The 21,466-nt window shown below is 37.9% G+C and overlaps 2 protein-coding genes across 3 annotated transcripts in view; one reads left to right on the plus strand and one right to left on the minus strand.

Annotated features, from left to right (window-relative positions):
- cbwd (COBW domain containing) overlaps nucleotides 1–17,163 on the minus strand; it is a 29,843-nt gene extending 12,680 nt beyond the window's left edge. Inside the window, exons 1-11 of the mRNA XM_057832543.1 lie at nucleotides 17,022–17,163; nucleotides 16,565–16,698; nucleotides 12,652–12,738; nucleotides 11,773–11,869; nucleotides 11,538–11,629; nucleotides 9,256–9,315; nucleotides 7,884–7,921; nucleotides 4,197–4,243; nucleotides 3,705–3,791; nucleotides 3,567–3,611; nucleotides 2,998–3,054 (exon numbers count right to left, since the gene is read on the minus strand). Of these exons, the coding sequence (XP_057688526.1) occupies nucleotides 2,998–3,054; nucleotides 3,567–3,611; nucleotides 3,705–3,791; nucleotides 4,197–4,243; nucleotides 7,884–7,921; nucleotides 9,256–9,315; nucleotides 11,538–11,629; nucleotides 11,773–11,869; nucleotides 12,652–12,738; nucleotides 16,565–16,664 (710 nt within the window). The 5' untranslated portion in view covers nucleotides 16,665–16,698; nucleotides 17,022–17,163. The remainder of the gene's footprint in view (nucleotides 1–2,997; nucleotides 3,055–3,566; nucleotides 3,612–3,704; nucleotides 3,792–4,196; nucleotides 4,244–7,883; nucleotides 7,922–9,255; nucleotides 9,316–11,537; nucleotides 11,630–11,772; nucleotides 11,870–12,651; nucleotides 12,739–16,564; nucleotides 16,699–17,021) is intronic.
- Nucleotides 17,164–17,882: 719 nt separating this feature from the next.
- dock8 (dedicator of cytokinesis 8) overlaps nucleotides 17,883–21,466 on the plus strand; it is a 139,434-nt gene continuing 135,850 nt past the window's right edge. For both annotated transcript variants that reach the window (XM_057831104.1, XM_057831105.1), the window contains exon 1: nucleotides 17,883–18,140. In XM_057831104.1, the coding sequence (XP_057687087.1) occupies nucleotides 18,088–18,140 (53 nt within the window). In that variant the 5' untranslated portion in view covers nucleotides 17,883–18,087. The remainder of the gene's footprint in view (nucleotides 18,141–21,466) is intronic.

A 21,466-nucleotide genomic window follows, 5' to 3' on the forward strand; every position in this document is an offset into this window, starting at 1 on the left:
AGTTTGAGCCCGGTGCGCTGTTAGTTAGTACCACACAGGCGGAGCGGCAGGGGGCACCCGCTTCAAACAGCCAGCTTGGGCTCTGGTGGGGGAACGGGAGGAGGGCTCCCTGAACTCGCTCCCCCTCCCTGATTCTCAAAGGCGAGGGGGAAAGGAGCTATCTGTTAGGACAAGGGGGACTCCTCAGGAGTCAGCGGACACACACAGCTCTAATCCTCTGCAGCTGGCCTCACATACTAACCGAGGGCATGTAAGAGAGCTTTAACGCCGCGGCCCGTTTCATTCACATGAAGGGATGAACACTGACTCTATTCATGACAATGACATTCTACCAGAGGAGAGAAGAGGGACACAATATGATGACCACCCCAGGGTGCAACAGGATGTGGGGGGCATGCACAATAAAAGAGTCTGTTAATTAAAGAGAAACATGGCAAGCAACAGTGTCAAAGACTGTTGGCTACACGCTCCAGACAGACGGGCAACAAAAGGCCTTCGAAGCAGAACACCAGTATCACTGCAACCTAGCAACCAGCACAATAAGAAATATTACAGTTTACACTCAGCAGATACTTGATTAGAGACACATGCACATTCAAATGACATGCAGTTAAAGTCCTGTAATGAAATCCGTCACTTTACTGTAAGGTACATGTTTAGCATGTCGCTGATGGTGTTGTGGGGCATCCGATTTGAATTCAGTGCAGAGTAGGGTCGATTCCCACTCAGAGGCGGTGTGATCAGGAGTGCGAATGGGTGTTTGTATCTGTGCCCTACGACTGACTATTGCCTATTACAATTTTATTACCAGTTAAAATGATTTTTTTTCTTGCATTTTAAACATTTATTCCCATGCGATTGTTTTATTTCATTAATTTGCTAACATTTTTCTTGTTTTTCACAGCTACTGTCTTACATGATAATGTCCAAACTTATAGGGGCTGCTTTCAGAATAATCTAAGTATGCAAAGGCCAACTTGAAATCTTTCCACTTTCACTCGTTAAACACGATGATATATAGTCAAAACGTACAGCGTGTGTATATAATATATATACATATACAGTGGGGAGAACAAGTATTTGATACACTGCCATTGGCAATGTATAAAATACTTGTTCTCCCCATTGTATATATATATATATATATATATATATATATAATACACAAACAGTACAGGCCAAAGGTTTGGACACACCTCATTCAATGCACACATATGAAGGTCCCAACCCCATTGATAAAGCAATAAATTGCACTAATCAACCCTGAAAAGGCATACCTGGGAAGTCAAAAACCATTTTAAGTGACTCCCTCTTGAAGCTCATCAAGAGAATGGCAAGAGTGTGCAAAAAAAGGAATCAGAGCAAAGAATGGCTACTTTAAAGAAAGTAGAATATTATACATGTTTTTAGTTATTTCACCCTTTTTTGCTAAGTACATAATTCCAGACATTTTAATTCATAGTTTTACTACCCTCAGTGACAATTTACAACGTAAATAGTCATGAAAATAAAGACGACGCACGCATGAGGAGGTGTGTCCAAACTTTTGGCATGTACTGTATATAAAGGATTTACCGAAAAGCAAAATTCTAGGCCGAAACCAAAAACTGGAAACACTTGGCCGAAACCCGAAAGGCCGAAAAATACACTTCCATATAATTCCTTTTTTATTTCTTTAAAAAAAAAAAAAAAAAAAATCATCATTTTCCGATTAATGCCCTAGAACCTCGAGAAATTGAGTTTGAAAGGTGCCGATTCTGAAACTCCATGGAGGGTGCGTTCCTGGCGACAGTGAGCATTTTGTGGCAAACTCTGAACGCGTCCTAAAGCAGAGGTGCTCGCGTCGTTACAGCATTCTGTTCGGTGGCCGTAGACACACAAATCACGGCCGATGTAACCTTGATAAATGCACTTTCTTGGAAGTTTGGGACACTCAAAAAATGGGTCTCACGCCTCCAATTGCTAAGATAAATGCGCAATGTACGTTTGTGTGGAACTGTAGTTAACAACTACAAAATACTATTCCATTCGCGACGAAACTAGTTAAAATTCTGAGATTGTAATAGCCTATTACAATCTCTCCTACTCCTTAAAAAGGACTAGCCCTTTTCTTGTGCAACAAGTGGAATCGATCGAGAGCCAGGCGGGTGTGTCGTGTTTTAGTGACCACGTAGCCGAGCAAAGTTGCTCCCAGTGGTATTAAATGGCGAGTGGTGGGGGGATGTGGAAGTCGCGGGGGGGGGGGGGGGGGGGGGAGTGACAAAAAGAGGAAGTGGTCGTGCTATAAACATATTGTACTCAACCATAACAAATGCACATGTAAGCATGTAAAAATACTACGTTATTTGTATTCTGTTAGCTTGATTAAACTCAAAACTACTTGCGCACGGGCTCAAATGCACTGAAGTTAATGTGACGCAGGAAAGATTTTTTTTTTTTTTCTTCAGCAAAAAATTCCTTGTATTTTTCAAAATGGAATTATCAACTTTTATTTTTTTTTTAAACTTGCATGTTTGCGTGCCAAATTTACCTACGCATTTTGGAAATCTTTACTATCATAGCAGCTTTTTAAACATTTTTTGTAAATTTGGCTCACCTGAAATATCAGCCGACAGATTTTGTATTAAAATGATGGGCATATATTTGTGCATTTTCATCGGCTTTAAGCTTCTTAATATACTGGGTATATCACATGAAAATAAGACTCATGAGGATTACTCTGCTTTTGGTCTCATTCATCAACTGAAATTCTATAGTTTCCACCCTTAATTTCAACACATTGGAAAGGTTTGACCCCTGAGCTAATGGAGAGTGTTTAAGTGACAAGCTCCAGCTTGTGTTGAAGCTGAGAAGTGCAACAGAATATAGGGTGAATTCAAGCCTCTTGTACAGGCCATAATCAGTGATATATCATTTGCAGCGGGCCAATAAAAACAGGGCAGACAACACTGGTGCAATGTCTCTTTGCTGTGAAATCATGGACAGGTGGAAACTTACTTTGCTCCATCCTTACAGTCAAAAGAGTGAAGGTCGAGAACTTCTGAGAGGTCCACCCTGTTAGAGAAGAAAACATTACCGTAGTCTTTCTGTGGCACTTTACATTCCTTAACAGATATTTGGTAAAAGCGAATGTACAGATTCTCCATCTTTATCAGGTGCTCCTTAAAGGTGATTTAAAATAGATTCCGACTGTTTGTGTGTGTGTTTTTTTTTTTTTTTTTGGGTAATCAACCCCACGTTGCGTGGCCTCTTTCATCTTCTTGCCCTTGTATGAACTCTTTTAGAAGGAGGGTGGACAAACATACGTGTACGTCTGGTGTTTATTCAGGATGCAGTACTTTCTGTTGCTTGTTTCAACATGTGAGTGTGTGTGGCAAGATGGTCCCTCTGGTGTAATGTCACACCTTCATCTTTGATATGAAGATCTAAGCAGGGCCAGCATGTGGAGTTCATCCGGCACACTTTATTAACAAAGAAGGGAGGCCGGGCCACATAAAGACTTGATAATCTCACCATGGATCTCACGATAAAAAAGACCCCACTGTGAACGTGACAGCGCTAACTACCTTGATCTCTGCGTTTCCAGGATCTTCACCACACCGTTTATTGACCTGGGGTGGGGAAAAGAAAATGTTATTTCTTCTTCCAAATCTATCATTTTAAACATGTGCAAACGTCTCAGCGAGGAACAAAGACCAGTTTACCTGACAGTGTCTCGAATTTGAGCAAGTTCCGCCTCTCCCACTAGATCAGTCTTGTTGATAATTGTCAGGTCAGCGAGTGCAATTTGCCTACAATAGATACAAAACACAAATGCTGAAATATTAGGCTTATATTCTAGCACTAATTGACTAATTCAGATTTACTGTATATACCAAAATTTCCGTGACATAGCTAATATGGGTGTTTGGATTAAAACAGAAGTAAAAAATCCACACAAACACATGAACTGCACATACAGTACCTGTATGCAACTGTACGCTACTTTCATTTAGTATTGAGCCTTTCCAAGCTAAATTGCAGGCTTACTTTTTTGACTGTGTTAGCAAACAACAGCTGCTCCCCCAAAAAATATCGGGTCCAGGGACCTCTTAAGGGGGACAAATTTTCCAATGACCTCGTCAAAAATATTAACGTCAATTGAACTACCATGGCACAATGTGCTTAACATATTATTATTAACATAGAAAACAAACCTTTCTGCCTCATTGACAAGTCCATCAGCCTTCTCCTCTGTTATATGCTATAAAAAAAGGGAGCACACTCAGTTTTAAGTGCAGAGATCCACTTAAAAGTTAAGAATTGGCAGTACTTAAATATTAACTTGTTTTATTAATGTTAAAATAACACATGATGACCACAGGAATTCTTAATTATCAAATACAGTATATATATATATATATATATATATTACACACACATATACTATATATGCACCATATTTTTCGGGCTATAAACCGCTATTTCTTTTCCCCTCATTTTGAATTCTGTGCCTTATAGTCCAGTGAGGCTTATTTGTTGATTTATTTGAGTTAATAGGTAACACTTTATTTCACAGCGGCGTCATAAGACTGTCATAAGTCCGTCATAATTATGACATGACACTCTCATGGGCATTAATGAATGCTTATGACAAATGTCATTAAGTGTCATCTGTCAAATTTTGTCACTAACTCTATTTATGGCCAGCTCGGATCGTTTATATCCATTCAAAAGTGAGATAATTTGCCGAATGACACTAAATCTGTCATAAGCATTCATTAATGCTCATTACAATGTCATGTCATAATTATGACGATCTCATGACAGTCTTATGATGCTGCTCTCATATAAAGTGTTACTGGTTAAAATCTTTTGGTGTAAATATCCCATAAAACAGTGAGGACAGCCGCGGCCTATAGTCCGAAAATTACGGTATAAATAACGGTGACCATTATTAACGTGTTTAACTGACAGCAATAATGTACATATAGTTTTTACCTAATCATATTAAATCATTACGACTACATTAATGTAAAGTAAAAAAATAAAATAAAATCCCCTTCATATTTATATGAGTGGTGTTTCCCCCTCACAATTATCAAAACTTTACTTATACTTACTTAAAAAAAAAAATTAACTTATAATTGACAAATTCTGAAATTTTTTTAATTTTCAACTGATATAAGTGCATTCTCATTTCTTTGTAAATTATCATATTATGGTATTTTTACATGAAAAACAATGCCTCAATTCCTTTTCTGGATTTCAGTTCCATTCATGTAATAATAATAATCTTTTTAATGCATTTGTTCATTAGTTTGTGACTTTCCTCCTTGAAGTTTATTGACAATACTATATAACTGTTTCATACTGTATGCAATACCGAAGAGCAGACCCCGTGTCTCAAACTGACATTCCTGCAGGTGAAGGCAAAGACAAAAATTCTTTGAAAAGTGTTTGTGTAACAGATGCCAGCTTGTGTTGTGCATGAGAACAATGGAAAACCTTACTGCCTGAAACCCTCTGGCTCTGGTGGGTGAGCTGCCAGTCTGGATTTTTATCTGAGCTGTTAGCACACTCCCAAAAGGCGGAATGGTGATGGCAAAGGTTTACATCTCAAGTAGGTTGAAACGAGTCAGAACATTGGGTCCGCCACCACCCTTTAACATTTGCATGTTGCAAAAGTTCAAATACTTTAGATAATAGGATATTTACTCTGCAGAACATTTGAAGGGAAGCAGCATGTCAAAATGAGAGCTATTTTGGAAGCTATTTTCTTTGGCATTCCACCTGGCCATCAAAGGTGTCACCTTGGCAGGCTTGACACCTTCAATATACAGACCATTATGTAGGTGTCACTTGTCCTGTTCTTTCCAAACGTTGGGAGGGCAGGATATGTATTGCATTAAAATGGTTATTTTACAATTTAGACTGCTTTTGCTGATGTCTGAAGTAAGGATGTCACTATCGAATATTTTTAGAATCCATTATTCTAGCAATCCTTCTATCGATTAATTGAATAATCCCAAATTACTGCTAATTAGACCAATATTGTTGGTTATTAGGAATTACAGTGTTAAATGACTAAATGTCAAATAAATAACATTAATTCAATATGACGTGAGAAAGCGTGGGGTTGTTCTCACTAATCTTTTTGAAACTGAGAGCTACTTTGATATTGATATTCATTTAAAGGGGTACCAGTATGATAAACACTTCTGGGGCTAAAACATTACTCATTGTTTTTCAGAGAAATTTTTTATTTTGATTCACTACAATTATAATTAGTTTAGTTCCAGTGAGGATGAATGAAATCTCAGAAATATTGACTGTTGAGAGGCTAAAATATGAAGATTTAAATATCATAATTTTTGCAATGGCTTATAACGATCCATTAATGATCAAAATGGTCCATCGATTTTATGATCAATTAGTTGTCAATTTATTTTGAGAGCCCTGCTGTGAAGGAGGTATTTTTGCGCTAATGTGCAGACATGCACAGAAAGTGAGTCAGTTATTAAAAAAAAGTTTCTCAAAAACAATTGTTCAATGCAGCTGTTTCACTCGATGTGCCACAGGCCTAAAATGACTATGATTTCTATTTTCTAAAATCTTGTTTTAAATTAAGGTATTTGTAAATTTCAAAATCATCTCGTCTTATTAAAAAAAAAAAAAAACAAGACTGTCATTTTTTTTTTTTAACCAAAATGATTTTATATTGTTATAAATATAATCTAAAAAATGGTTATTCCTTTAGTTTTTCCTGAAATACTATACAAATGACTTATGTGATTATTTTAACAAGGTGTAAAATTTCAATATGATAAATGGGAATACACTGAACGTTGCTGAATCAAGAAAAATTACATCCCGATAGGGTTTTATGGCTGAGGCTGCATTATGTAATCTTGATCACTCAATTTTGTCACAATTTGTGTGATTTGTAGCCTTTCATTACCTGCTGCCTCTGAATGTTCGTTCTATTCATTGTAATAGTTAATAAAACAAACAGAATGCACTACATTTGCATTAGAGGCATGCGAAATTTCCGATTCTGATATTATTCGCGATTCGGCCGTTGAAGATTCGAGAACGATTAACAAAAATCCAAATTCCGATTATTGAAGACCTAAAACACAGTCAGCGCAGTCTTCGGGACTCAATGGGGAACGGACCGTGGTAAATATCATGTTTAAGTCATGCTGCTAGATAAAAAAAACCCGACAGCTGCTTCAAACAACACCCAGTTGCTAGCTGCTACAAACATACGGCCACATACGGCTATAGTAGATATCACATATATGTAAAACTAGATGCAAAATGACAGACGACGGTGCCGGTAGAACATGTAAAAAGAACTAGATGCAAAATGACAGACTTGCCGTTTAGTAGTTGCCGCGTTGTTAACAGCCGCCATCTTAAAGCAGTAGACTTCTCTTGAAGGCTCTGTTGTAGCGAACCTAATTAACTTTTTATCTAAAATACTCCTAAATCGGCAAAATCTTAACTTGAATCCATCTTTAAATGATGAAACCGTTTTAAAACTTTGACATGTCGAAAGTAGACAGAAGGGAAATTATGGAATAACGGGAGAATTTTAACAACGGTTGATTCACATCTTTAAATTAATTGAATGTAGTTTAAAGCTGCTGATACAGAATGGGACTTGAGTATTTTATTTACCGTTTTAAACTGTTAACATGATACTGAAATATTAGTTTGGTTTAGCCTGAGAGGATTTTTGAACAATTTTGAAACTAATGTGCAAAACATTTAAAGCGCACGGGGGGTGGGGGGGGGTGTTACATCAATAATGTATTCATAATCGAATCAGAGCCTCTGAATCGTAATCGTAATCGAATCGTTAGGTGCCAAAAGATTCCCACCTCTAATTAGCATACCTTGAGTCCATACTTGGCGTCAATAACTGTCACAATGCCTGAAATGAAACAGGATGAGGAGGAATAAAGGAACAGACAAGACCTAGTATAAATGATCTTTGTGTGAAATATGGTCTTCGAACTACGGTAATGGATAAAAATAATTTTTAAACAGCAAGTTAAACAGATCATAGGTACTGCCATTATGTTATATGTTAATAACAAATATTCTGATGTTTATGCACTCTTTGCAATAGGCTACAATGTTAGCAGGCAATGTTAGTGTACAGCACATAAATAATGATACTTAAACACTGATAAAGAAGTAAAAATAGGTACACACCAGGGTTGTCCAAACCAGTCCTAAAGGGCCGTTGTGGGTCCTGATTTTTGTTCCTACTAATCGAGCACAGACAGTTTATCCAATGGAGTTTCAGCTAAAACAAGCAGCACCTGACTGCAAACAACGTATTACACTTGTAAGACACCAGATTGGTGAAAAGGTGTCGTCTTGGTTTGTTGGAATGAAATCGAGCACCCACTGCGGCCGCATGTGGAATCATTTGGACACCCCTGATCTAAAATATTCATTTTATTGGCTAAAACAGATCTGGCATTTAAAAATGTCTGCCAACAGCAATTTCCTCTACTTCCTGAAAACATTGGCTTTCATTGAAAAATGAAAATGAAATTGTGTTTTTGGTTTTCAAACTTCTAACATGATTCTTTCCGTTGGAATGCACTTGTTGTCTCAATTGTCTAGGGGCTTAAAGGAATTCCTGGCAATTTGTGAACATTCTTGACTAAGCCTTTTGGTGTTTTTACTATAAGTCCGTAATGTAGAGACAACAAGAGATGTTTTTTCCCCCACTACAAATTTGACTTTTGGTTGACTGGCCTGTAAAAACACAGTGGACAGCTGAACATTCTACTGGGTGTGCACCCACAAACAAACTAAATATGTGATCCCACAGGCACGCTGTGTACCATTTGCATAGGCAGTAGCTAACCTTTTTATGTTTTTTATATTGCTTTTATATGGATGACCTTTAACTTTCAAATGTTGAATGTACATGTAGGCATTTTGGGTAGTGGAGATTTGCTCCAAAGTTGCAGAAAAAAAATGCATTATTATTATTATTATTTTTTTTTTTAACAATTATCAGCTTATATTTCACATGCGTGACTACTAAGAATGTTTAAAATGTAGCGAGGACCAGCAAGAAATTTGTAAAAACCCCATTGTTAGACTGTTGAACTGATTTAATGTCTCAGCATTTAAAATATTGTTGTTACAAACTTACAAAGACATGTTGCGATGGTCTCATTAGACCTGTACTTTATATATGGAGTCAAAATGATTTCCACTGACAGCTAAAATGAAAATACTCACCATCTAAATAGATGTCACTACCAAGCTCAGCATCAACCCAGAACATGGAAGCAACGGCACCTAGAAGACAAACAATTAAGACTGGAATAAATCATGGCAATAGAGGCAACGAATCAAAATAGTGAAGCCCGTAATGTAGGAAGCCACTGAGGTTGTAGCATTTTAATTTTTAGGAAAAGTAGTTCAGTTTTACAAAAAATAGCCTAGCAAACAAGACGGTACTGCCGATGTGACCAAGAAGCGACTATCTGCATAGATGTTATGGCAGAATGTAAAGCGTTTTGTGTAGATAGGTCAATTTCCCACATTTTGTCTGAAATACACTTAATTTCTTCATTAAAAGAGAAAAAAAGAACGTCACTAAAAGCTTTCTTCGAAGGGAAACGATTTTTTTTGCAAGAGTGACGAGAAGAGCCATTGTCCAATCAGCAGGTGTATATTTTTTGAAGGTTCCGGCGATGATTGAATCCTTCCCAGCTTAATATGTGGAATGTGGTATATCTGTAGCGTATATATGGAACAACCAATCTGGGGTGCCAAGTTAACAAAAGAAAGTGATTTCTATAAAAAAAGATGACTTGCATTCAATGCAGTATGATTCAATTTTCATCACGCACTGATCAAAGTTAAGGTAAGTGGTTTTACATTTAAAATAAAAGAATCTTCAACCTAATATAAAAATGGGAAGACTAATTGCGCTGTGGAAAATCTGTCTTATTTAAGAATAACAAGCAATACCGGGTGTAAATTCAAATATTATTCTTGACCCTTGAGTTATTTTGACCAAAGCATGTCGCTAATGAGCATGTCAGTTATGCCAAGATTCTGTCTACTGCTGTGAAAAAAAAATCTCCTTTGAAAACCATTTAAACATTATATATATTTCAATTGCCATTTTTTAAGAGGAAAAGTCAAAATCCAAACCGGAAGTACCAATAAAGACAATGTTTAGCACAAAGTTAATCATAACGTTTATAGCAGTATACTAAGAGGACAAAACAGGATTTTTTTCTTAAACCACAGCCAGAATTCTCACTACAAACTAAACAAATGTATTATTACAAGCGAGCGCAGATTACAACAATGTCCACGGCTTTCGTACGTTTAACTATGTCTGTTTTGTTCCCGTTTTCCGATCCATGAAGCCATCACATGTCCTTATGTTACCATGAGAGCCATATCTTGCTCTCATAATACACTTTTGTCAAGCTGTCACTCGAAAATAGAGAAGAATTGTAAATATTTGATAGCCATTTCATAAAAACATTTATAAGCGGCCCGTTTCTTAAAAGTCATCCAAGTCCTTCCCCAGATGGAGGGCCAGCATTTCCAACCCCCTCGTTCCGAAAGGTTGTGCTATGATTGACAGCAGAGGCATGGCCGATGGCAGTAGATAATAAGGCTGTCTGGTTGAATATCACATCAATAGGATTGAAGATGGCAACGTCGTGAACCCGTTCTTCCTGATGATACCTAGTGTCACAGCTGTCATGATGCAACACGGCCTTGTCGGCTGACACAAGCCTCATTCGCTACCATAGATGGCAGTAGAGGTGTAGTCCATTTGATCTAGGAAGGCTGGCAGTGACCATTCACAGCCAGTCACTCCCAGTTCAAATAAATTGGATGCCTATTGTTGTCCGTGGTACCGAAACATGATCAATTACTCCCAGTTCAAATGGATTGGATGCCTATTAAATGTTAAGGCAATGTTTTAGCACAATTTCATTCGCTGCCAGTGAACTTCTCTTTAATCACTAATTTCTGATGCAATTAAATAGCATTGTCATTGGTCAATAAAAAACGTGTATGCATGTGTTGTTGTTGCAGTGCTAAGCAATTGTTAACTTTTATTTTTACACTTGTATCACCATTAAAAAAGGGTTAAGATTACCTTACTTAACCCCTTGATGCCAATATTTAAAAAATAAAAAAGATTGAAGAATCTTTCATTTCTGGTAGTAGTAGATTCTAAATCAAGTTGAGAAAGTTCAATAAAATATACAATATAATAATAAATAACAATAACAAATAAATAATAATAGAGTTTTAAAAAAGAAATAATAAAATAGCATCTATGGTTAAAAAAAAATCATGCTGCTTTGATCTAATTTGGTACAACAGGCATCAAGGGCATCAATGGCAGTGGTAGAGAACTAATTTTTGTAAAAATAAATTGTAAGTAAATAAAAAAAATAATAAATAAATAAATTGTAGTTGGACAGCATCCCTGACTATGCATTTTCTTGAGGGGTGTGTCTAATACTATTTGGCAGTATTACCTGGATCAGCTAATCCTGTCGTTTCCAAGAGGATATAGTCAAATTTGCCTTTCTTCTCCATGAGGTTCTCAATGGCCTTAAGGCCATTATCCCTGAAAAGGGGTAAACATGGGGAAAATACACAGTTGCAGTGCCTCATGTAATGATTGTGGACAATATTTTGATATCTTGTATTAATTATTTTGAAATGAATAAATTGCATAAGATTACATAGAATGAATATGTATGGACATACTTGACGGAGCAGCAAAGACAGCCATTCCTTAACTCCAGCCACTCCTCATAAAGCTCGCCAGCATGGCTTACAGCAAGAGACTTCTCAAGGGCGCTCCCTGTAGGAGAATGAATACAAATTGACGACTGACAAAGAGTTGATGTAATTAATGAATGTCTGTCTGTCATTTTTTTGTTTTTGTTTAAATGTATTTATTTTTTTTAAAGCTTATATTTTATCATCTTTGATGTAGTGGTATCAGGTTTTGCAAGATAATTTTTGGTTTGGAAAAGACCTTCTTTAATACATTTTTGTTGGTCTGAAATATTGGGCGGTTAAGACAGTTGAAGTTCCCGTTAAACTTCCATAAAACAAGCTTTGCTCTGATTGGTGACGTTCTAAATCTCTGTTTGTAAAGCAGTTGGAATGGGCTTATATTGCAAATTAAATTTATTATCATAATAGTCATAGTTAATATCATAATAGTAAACTTGAAAATTGGAAATGTTATCAGAGCCTGGTAGGCTAGAGACCTGTCCTAACTAAGCCATGTGACATGAACTAATAAAATGTGGACAGTCAAGCACCAATTGAAAACATGTTTTCAAATAATTATTAGTCTTAAATCCACAGTCTACCTAGTCATCAAATAATTATGGTCTTAAATCCACAGTCTACCTAGTCATGATCTTTATCTAATAAGAAAAACTAGCTAGGATCATTCATAAATCCTTTTATGACAAATTTATGAGCACATTTTGAATACAGCACCATGTGAAAATCAATGAACTTATCATGGGCAATTGTAGTTGTAGATGCTATAGTGCCCTCTTGTGGACAATTACCAAACTTTGAAGTTCATTAGTGCTATCAAGACGTTTAAGTAAACGTTGGTTTTACCTTCCCCGAATTCATTGAGTATGACTGCAATCCGCTTGTTGTGTTGTTCTGTTAGGATGTAGTTCAAAAGTGTGGTTTTTCCAGCACCTAAAAAGAGAACATTCTGTGAAACCTGCGAAACGGTTTACAAGTAGGGTTGCAAAATTTGGGAAAGTTCCAAAGTTGGGAACTTCCTATCGTAATTAACTGGAATTCAAGGAATAAACCATTTCCTAATTGACTAACTTTAAGGTTGGCTCTCACTAGCAAACTTCACTATAGTTGGGGAAAGTCTATTGTTGTGTATTCCCGCTATAACAAAAATATATTTTTACAGTAGCACCTCACAACATGGGTGCCCAACTTGTGAGTTTTTCAAGGTTTTTCAGTTTTCTGCTAGTGTGGCTTGCAATTACTAAACCGACAGTTACAAAAAGATTTCATAAACGCCGCCACTTGAGTTAAATGCAAAAAAATAAAATAGAAATGGAGCAACAATGATACGGGAATGCCCTTGCATGTGAGCAAGAAAGGCACCCATTTTGCATGAATTTCTATTTACGATACAACTATTTAAGCATGAGTACATGACATCTTTTACGGGTGGGTAAAAATCTCAATTATTGTTGTGTCGCTAGCCGTCTGAACATTAACAGCTTAACTTTAATCTTTAATTAGTCTACTGTAGTAAACTCTACAGCATGTATGTTCAATTGACTGCACTAAGTTATGCTTGTTCTGTTTTTGCAAAATGCAATCCTTTTGTGACTACAAATCGTAGCTCTTAGTATCTAACATGATTTTTATATTTTAACGGGTCAAGAGGTAACATGCTTTATTTTGTTTATGCCTGTTTACCGAGGAGCAGGTTGTTCCATCCATGAATGTGCACATGCCTAAAACCTTTGACCGTTAAAAAAATAATTCGTTTGATTTTGGCTAGCTCAAAAACCCAGTGGCAGTTGATGTGTTCAGGTTCCTGCACCTAGAATGACCTAGAGCAGCGGTCTCAAACCGACTCCACAAAGGGCCGCAGTGGGTCCTGGTTTTTGTTCCAACAGATCCAGCACAAACAGTTCAACCAATGAGGTTTCTACTAACATAAGCAGCACCTGATTGCAATCAACTGATTACACTTGTAAGAAACCAGATTGGTGAAAAGGTATTTGTCTCGTTTGGTTGGGATGAAATCCAGTACCCCCTGCGGCCCTTTGAGGACCGGTTTGAGACCACTGACCTAGAGTGTTCAGATGTCTCGTGTACGGCCAAAACATCCCGTAAATGAGCTTCACTAACGTAGATGAAAAACATGGTGTCTGTCTGTCATGGTAGTGCTCTGTTGCTACTGTTGAGAAGTGAGGCGCAAACGGAGGCTGTTTATTGCAATGAGGACAAGTGATGTAATGATTTTTTAATTTTAATTTTTTTTTTAATAGTACATGCACTCAACCAAACAGCGATACAATTTAGGGCTGTCCAAAACGACAAATTTTCTCCCTATTAGTCAGCTGACCATTTTTACGATTAGTCGACTAATCTAATAATTTTTTCAATTATTTATTTTTTTAAACTTATTTAGCAATGACATTTTTGTTGATTTTTATTAATTCACAAAAACATTTTTGGAACACTTACATTCTTATTTATTAAAGTACAAAGAAACACATAAATAACAATAAATCACAAATAAACAATGAGGTCAAATGCTGATAGTATTAACTAGTGCAAAAGAATAGAATGTAAATAAATTCAGGACACTGACTTCGCCTTTCCAACATGATTCAAAACAGTTCTTAAAAAAAAAATCTAGTATTAATATTAAAGTATACTACTAGATATAATAGTATTATAACAATTATAATAATTATTCATTGCCAATCAGATTTTAAATAAAGGGTGTCATTTTAAAGCTATTCTTAGTGTAGAATCTGAATTCTGAAGTATGTTGGACTAACTCCAGGAATCGTTATATATATGACGAACATGACCTGCTTTTATTTTAAAATGTTCATCCGAAGTACGTTCTCTAACCCGCTAACCGTAAGCTTTACGCTCCGCAAAAAAGCACTTTTCGTCATTGTGGTGTCAGTAATACATCGATTATTATTATTTTTTCGTTTGCAAATGCTATTAACCAGTGATTTTTCAGGTTTCAAGCATCACCTTTGAACCGCAAGTTTGCGTTTTGGAGAAGACTGCCAATGTTTTATAGCAGGCTAAAGTAGGTTGTCTTTTTTTCCCCATTAGCCTCAATGTAACAATGCTAATGTTTACAGTGTTAAATATAGAAGTGTTTCCTTATTTTGTATGTCTGAACTAGTGCTGTCAACATTATCGCGTTAACGGGCGGTAATTAATTTCTTTAATTAATCACGTTAAAATATTTGACGCAATTAATGCACAAATGCCCCGCTCAAACAGATTAAAATGAACGCACAGTGAAATGTGTACTTGTTGTGTTTTTCGGCATTTTGTCGCCCTCTGCTGGCCCTTGGGTGCGACTGATTTTATAGGCTTCAGCACCCATGAGAATTGTGTAAATAATTGTTGACATCAACAATGGCGGGCTACTAGTTTATTTTTTGACTGAAAATTTTACAAATTTTATTAAAACGAAAAAATTAAGAGGGGTTTTAATATAAAATTTCTATAACTTGTACTAACATTTATCTTTTAAGAACTACAAGTCTTTCTATCCATGGATCGCTTTGACAGAATGTTAATAATGGTAATGCCATTTTGTTGTGATTTATTGTTATAATAAACAAATACAGTACTTATGTAACGTACGTTGAATGTATATATCCATCTTGTGTCTTATCTTTCCATTCCAACAATAATTTACAGAAAAATATGGCATATTTTATAGATGGTTTGAATTGCGATTGATTGTGATTAATTACGATTAATTAATTTTTAAGCTGTAATTAACTCGATAAAAAATTTTAATCGTTTGACACCCCTAGTCTGAACTTTAATTCTACAGCGTGCTGATGACCAATAAACATCTTTGGAAGGAACTGCAGTCTCATATGCCATGAATATGCATGCACAAATGTATGCACGCACGCACGCGGCGATAAAACGCAGGCGTGAAAATTTGTATTTACCATGCGATAAATGGACTCATTGCAATATCGCGACAGGCTTAGCAACTTCAATAAAAGATGTCGTTAGTTAATTAGATGGACTTATGATCTGCCAGCTTGTTGTTTCCTGTCGTCTTCCAAAATTACAACTGGGTGACGGCGCTTTAGGTGTTCATTTACAGCCCACGTGCAGCGTGGTATGCAAGCTTGGCAGTGAAGAGACAGGACACAACAATGTACCCTCCTTTGTTTTGTTGAAATAAGTTAATGTTTTGGCCACTCCTTGCGCGTTTTTGGCTTTGTGCTGCTTTCCCCGCATTCTCAACTTTCCACGCATATATTTTTTTAACTGTTCATTAGCCGTCGACGCATTTATGTCATTGATGATGTCGACTACGTTGATTAGTCGGGATAGCTCTAATACGATTACCACCCACTGTATACAGAGAAGCATGGTTGCAAACTGTCACAACCTTGTAGACCAGGGTTCACTAAATCTGGACCTCGGTGCCACTTTTCCTGTCGTGTTTTCCACGTCTCTCTCCCCTAACACACCTGAATCAAATGATTATGTCATCGGCAACCTCTCCAGAAGCCTGATAATGATCCTGATTATTTTGATTCAGCTGTGTTGGAGGAGGGAGACATGGAAAACACGACAGGAAAAAGTGGCACCGAGGTCCGGATTTAGTCAACCCTGTTGTAGACATTAAACTCAGGACAAGCACAGGAAGTCTGTCTATTAGTCGTGTTCCACAAAGCTACCTGCTACGAACTGACGGCCTGACTTGTGTGCATCTCTCTGTATGTCTGACTATGTAGCTCATTTACAAGATGTCTCTCACCAAGGTAGCCAGTAATGATGGTGACAGGTATCTGCTCTGCCGGAACACCAGGCTTGGAGTCGATGGGCACCAGTTCGGGGCAATCGTCGTCGTCCTCCATCCCATTTAGACCATGAGGCAAAGGACAAGACGATCTGATGAACCAACACAACGGCATACATCCAAAAACCACTTCATTACACAACAAAACAAGAAGAAGTAATACGATTAGCACGTAATGTTTTAAAATACATTATCAGTTACATAGATGGAGAAAATTACATTGTATCAGAATGTGAGGTGATCGTAATATTTTGGCTTCACAGACAAGGGAATTAGAAACACACCCACTATCATCTATGTCTATGGACTTGCTATGTAAACCAATAATTTGCATTGACACAAACCAATAATTGTTATTTTTCTTTGTTGGCATAGGTTTTCTTGCATTCTTTATAGGGCAACACGAAACAATTACCTGATGCTGCTCTTTATCACACAAGAACGCTTAATGTACTTAAAAATGTTAAAACCGTGTTGACAGCCTCCTCAGTGCGCACTGTGCAGCACAGCTGTCAGTCCGACTAAATACTGTAACCTTTGAAAAGTGTTCCACTTTATATCAGAAGAAAACATAGCTTACATATGAGAATAAAATATTAAAAACCTACACCGAATCACACAAGTTAGCCAGTTATACCATTAAAAAAAAATGAAGCTTCATGTTGAGTGTTTTTCAGGTTGTGTTAATGTGCAACACATAAGTAGTCCGGCTCATCCTGTGACCATAAAGGTTCCCGGCCCAGAAGACAAACCTTGCTAAAAATATAATAAAGAAACAAATCAAATGAAATGTTCAAAGTTAATTACAAATTTAAGTGTCAGTTGAGGAGTTGCTATATATATATATATATATATATATATATATTTTTTTTTTTACAGTCTTCATCGCCGTGGTGAATTGGGATGTAATAACCAATGCTAATCACAAGGGGACACAGTAGACCTTTCGAAAGATTGACTCAGTAAAAGTAAACTGTAGATGTCGTTAGAGATGAACGCACACATTACAATTTAAGATGATACATTGGCTCAAGACAGAAAAAAAATAAGTTTGCGAGTGTTTGGGTGAATTGGTGAAATTTGCTGTACATTCAGTTATCGCTCATAGCAATATAATAATATTCGGTTACTCTCTCTCTCTCTCTCTCTCTCTCTCTCTCTCTCTCTCTCTCTCTCTCTCTCTCTCTCTCTCTCTCTCTCTCTCTCTCTCTCTCTCTCTCTCTCTCTTGCATCTAAATCGGAAGTGGACACGTGAGTACTTACTTCCGGACTCTGGAGTCATGAAGCGCGCGCACTCTCTATTAGCTCGACGGATTTTTTTTCTGTAGCAGAGGCGGTGCCTCGGTGATAGCCGGGGCGGGCGAACCGAAGCGACGGGCGGGCAAAACTCAGCCTGAAGACACCGGAGACAAATCGACCGGTGGCAGCGGAGCAGCGTCCCCTCACTTCATCGGACTTTACAATTCCTCACCCCGCCTCACATGGCTTCTGTGACCAGTGCGGAACGACGCGCGTTTGCTTTAAAAATTAACAGGTAAAGCAAAACTATAACTTTATTTCGCGTGAGCAACTGTTTTGGCGACTTGTAACGAGGAACAGGCAGCCACATGTTTGGAGAGCAACAGGTCGCTTCTACCACAGCTCGTGCATTCGCATTTTCACATTGCTTTACAGTTTCCCAGTGGATTTGGCATTGGTAAATAGTTGCATATATTACAAATATGGAATCATTTTTAATTTGCAGGCATCACTTCTATATCCTGTCGTGTGTCACATTAGTTATCATGCTATATCGTACATGATGAGTAGGCATGTGCTCATCATAGTTCCTGCAGGTGTAGAGGAAGTCAATACATGGAAGTCCATTGTGTCTTATGCTAACTCATTAAAACAACCAAACAAGGGAGCTTCCTGTAAAAAAACTGTCAACGCATATGAAGCTTCCCCCATTTGGCAATGACACACGTGATGGTTTAAAGCAGTGTTTCCCCAGATTTTCTGAGCCAAAGCCCATATGTATCCTAAAAGTGGATACACCAGTTTCAATGACAATCAAGATCCCAGTTAAGCCTGTTGCGATACCAAATTTTAGTGGGCGATAAATTCTCTCATAAATTATTGCGATATGCGATTTTATTGCGCCCCCCCAAAGTTTTTTATTTATTTATTTATTTTTAAAACCAATTTACAATAAAGTATGAATACAGAATATATTAAAGCAGTAATGTGAAGTAAGGTTGGCCAACCATGTTTTTGAATAATATCAATGACTAAACAGTTATAAGCAGGGGTGCACACAAGTGGTCCGCATGCGCACATGCGTACTGGAGGTAGACAAATGCGCTGGGCCTTAACGGTTTCCATACGCTTTTGCGTAACGATGGCTGACCACTGTATTTGCGGCGGACACGAGAAAATCACTTCTCGAAATGTCAAAGAGGCAGGCCCCATGAGTAATTACTTCCGTGTTCCCCCACCCCCGTCAAAAGACAGACGGACGACAGAGACGTCACCGGAGCTACCGGAAAAAAGGACTTTTGCTGAAAAGTGGCGGCAGGAGGTACCATGGCTAGAAGCAAATGCTGCTCGCATGGAAATGTGGTGCAGCATTTGCCGTGAGAATCCCAATGTCGTTAATAAGAGCAGCGCATTTTATGTAGGGTCAAAGAATTTTAGCCATCCAAACTTTGAAAAGCACGAAAAAAACAGACCATGTGGCAATTAAGAAAACTATCGATGTGAAGACAGGACCCCACTCGCCCTATGGTCAAGTGGCGGAAAAAAGTCATTGAAGAAAAGCGCCATGAACTGACAAATGTGTTTTTGCTCGCATTTCACAAAGCTAAACATGCACGTTCAATGAGCTCTTATGAGGAGGACATTCCACTTTTACAAAGGCTTGGAGTTAATGTGGGAGTCGCTTATGAATGCCTTTTATTTTGAATTAGTGCTTTTATGTTTATTTCTTTCCTTTTCACTTCAAAGTAATGGCAATTTTGTTGTGCCAGTTGATGTTAATCAAGCGTTAATTGTTTATATAATGAATTAAAGGTAATTGGCTCTAAGTAATGCTTGTCATAATTTTTTCGCATCAGGCGGGTCGGCTCTCAAGCTCAATGAGGACCAAGTCACATCGCCAGGTCCTCCTCTGAGAACCTGGGCAAAAAAAATATGTGCACCCCTGGTTATAAGCATGTTTTCGTTATTTTTTTTAATGCAACCCTTCCAGATTCTTTGTTTAACCCATAGCAACGCCCTTGACAACGAAAATGCTTTTCTTCGGCAATCTTCGGAAATCTTCAGAAATTACGTCACACCGGGAAGTGCGAGGGAAGTCCGCCATAGAACAGTATTGTTTTTTGCATTGCTTCTCCGTAAGATGCCACGGCGGTGTGTGGAGATGTTTTGTTCTCACTCAAACGAAAAGTTGTATGAGTGGCCAAAGGATAGCAGGGCACGTAAATGGACATCTTTCGTTCGCATGAAGCGAATGAATTTCACGCCATCATCGAGTAGTGTTCTCTGCTGCAAACACTTCGAAGATGCCTGCTTCCTTAACCGATCTGCTTATGATCAAGGATTTGCCAAAAAGTAAGTGTGATTTTTGGATAGATGACTGATGACTTTGTCAAAGCAGAGCTGCCAACTGTTGTGGAATGAACAGTATAAGCTAGCGACGTTAGCCGAAAGTTAACTTGTGGCAATCCCCGATCATAGTTGTTGTTGCGTTTGCTAGGTTAAGCGTGTTTAAATTGTGCGTCATTTGCGATCTTGTCCGAAAGGGTTAATCCACTGTCAATCGGGAAAGGGGTGTGGATGTGCATATAAGCGGGTCGGCGTCACGGTAATTCACGGTCACGTTGCCGTAAGAGACACACACCGCCGGTGAGTTTGTGCACATTTATTTGTATTTGTATTATGCATTTCCACCTTCATGCTTCAAGCATTGCATTGCATTTGTACGGTTCGGCGTTTCTTTCACGGTGATCGCTTGATAGCCTTCTAGTTTGTGTTTTACTGTACGAGAGCCGCTGACAGGTGACCCCAACAAGCGTGTTGCTTTTAATGTCTGTCAACGAATCAGCGAGCGCACAGGTCACGCAGTGAATCATGGGAAATGTAGTCTCGGGACAACACTGAAGTGGTGCTTTGTAATCTGTTCGCTTGTGTGAAAAAACTACATTTCCTCACGCCATTAGACGCCACTTCCTCCCGAGAGCCCTGAGCTGTGTTGTACTGTTAGCTCCATGTGTTAATAAAGAAACAAAGTTATCAGCACGTCGTGTGTTCGATACATTTGTAAACAAAAAGCTCATAACAAGACACTATGCACGATCCGTTTAAGAGAAGCTGGAGTAGTAGGAGGCGAGGAGGAGATGAGCGAGAAGCAAAACTTCGCGGTCAAATGTGGCGGCAGTCCGCTATTATTTTGTTTTCTTATTGTTGCCACAATAAAGTGGAGAAAGCCATCAACGACTCATCTCCTTCTTTCCCCCCAACGTTTTTATATTATTATTTTATATGCACGAGAGCTGCCGGATCTGCCAAAATGAACATGAAGTCTGATGTTTATTTTTTTTAACAATGTCATCAGATAGACAAAAACATAAAATTATGTGGAAATGCCTGCCTCTTCAAATCATGAAAATAATAACAGCCTATATCTTACCAATCTTGTAATCTCGATGGGTCTTGTATCCATTCCATGTCAGGTAGTCTAGGCACATTGTTTGCATCCTGATTAGCGTCTGGCTAATACATGTTAGGTCCAACATAAAATTCCAACGTCCTCTTCTTCCTCCAACTCTTCAAAATCTTGGATCTCCTCCCTTGCGCTCAATCTATCGCTTATATTGCTGT

The sequence above is a fragment of the Corythoichthys intestinalis genome, chromosome 3, assembly GCF_030265065.1.
Source record: "Corythoichthys intestinalis isolate RoL2023-P3 chromosome 3, ASM3026506v1, whole genome shotgun sequence".
Taxonomy (NCBI): Eukaryota; Metazoa; Chordata; class Actinopteri; order Syngnathiformes; family Syngnathidae; genus Corythoichthys; species Corythoichthys intestinalis.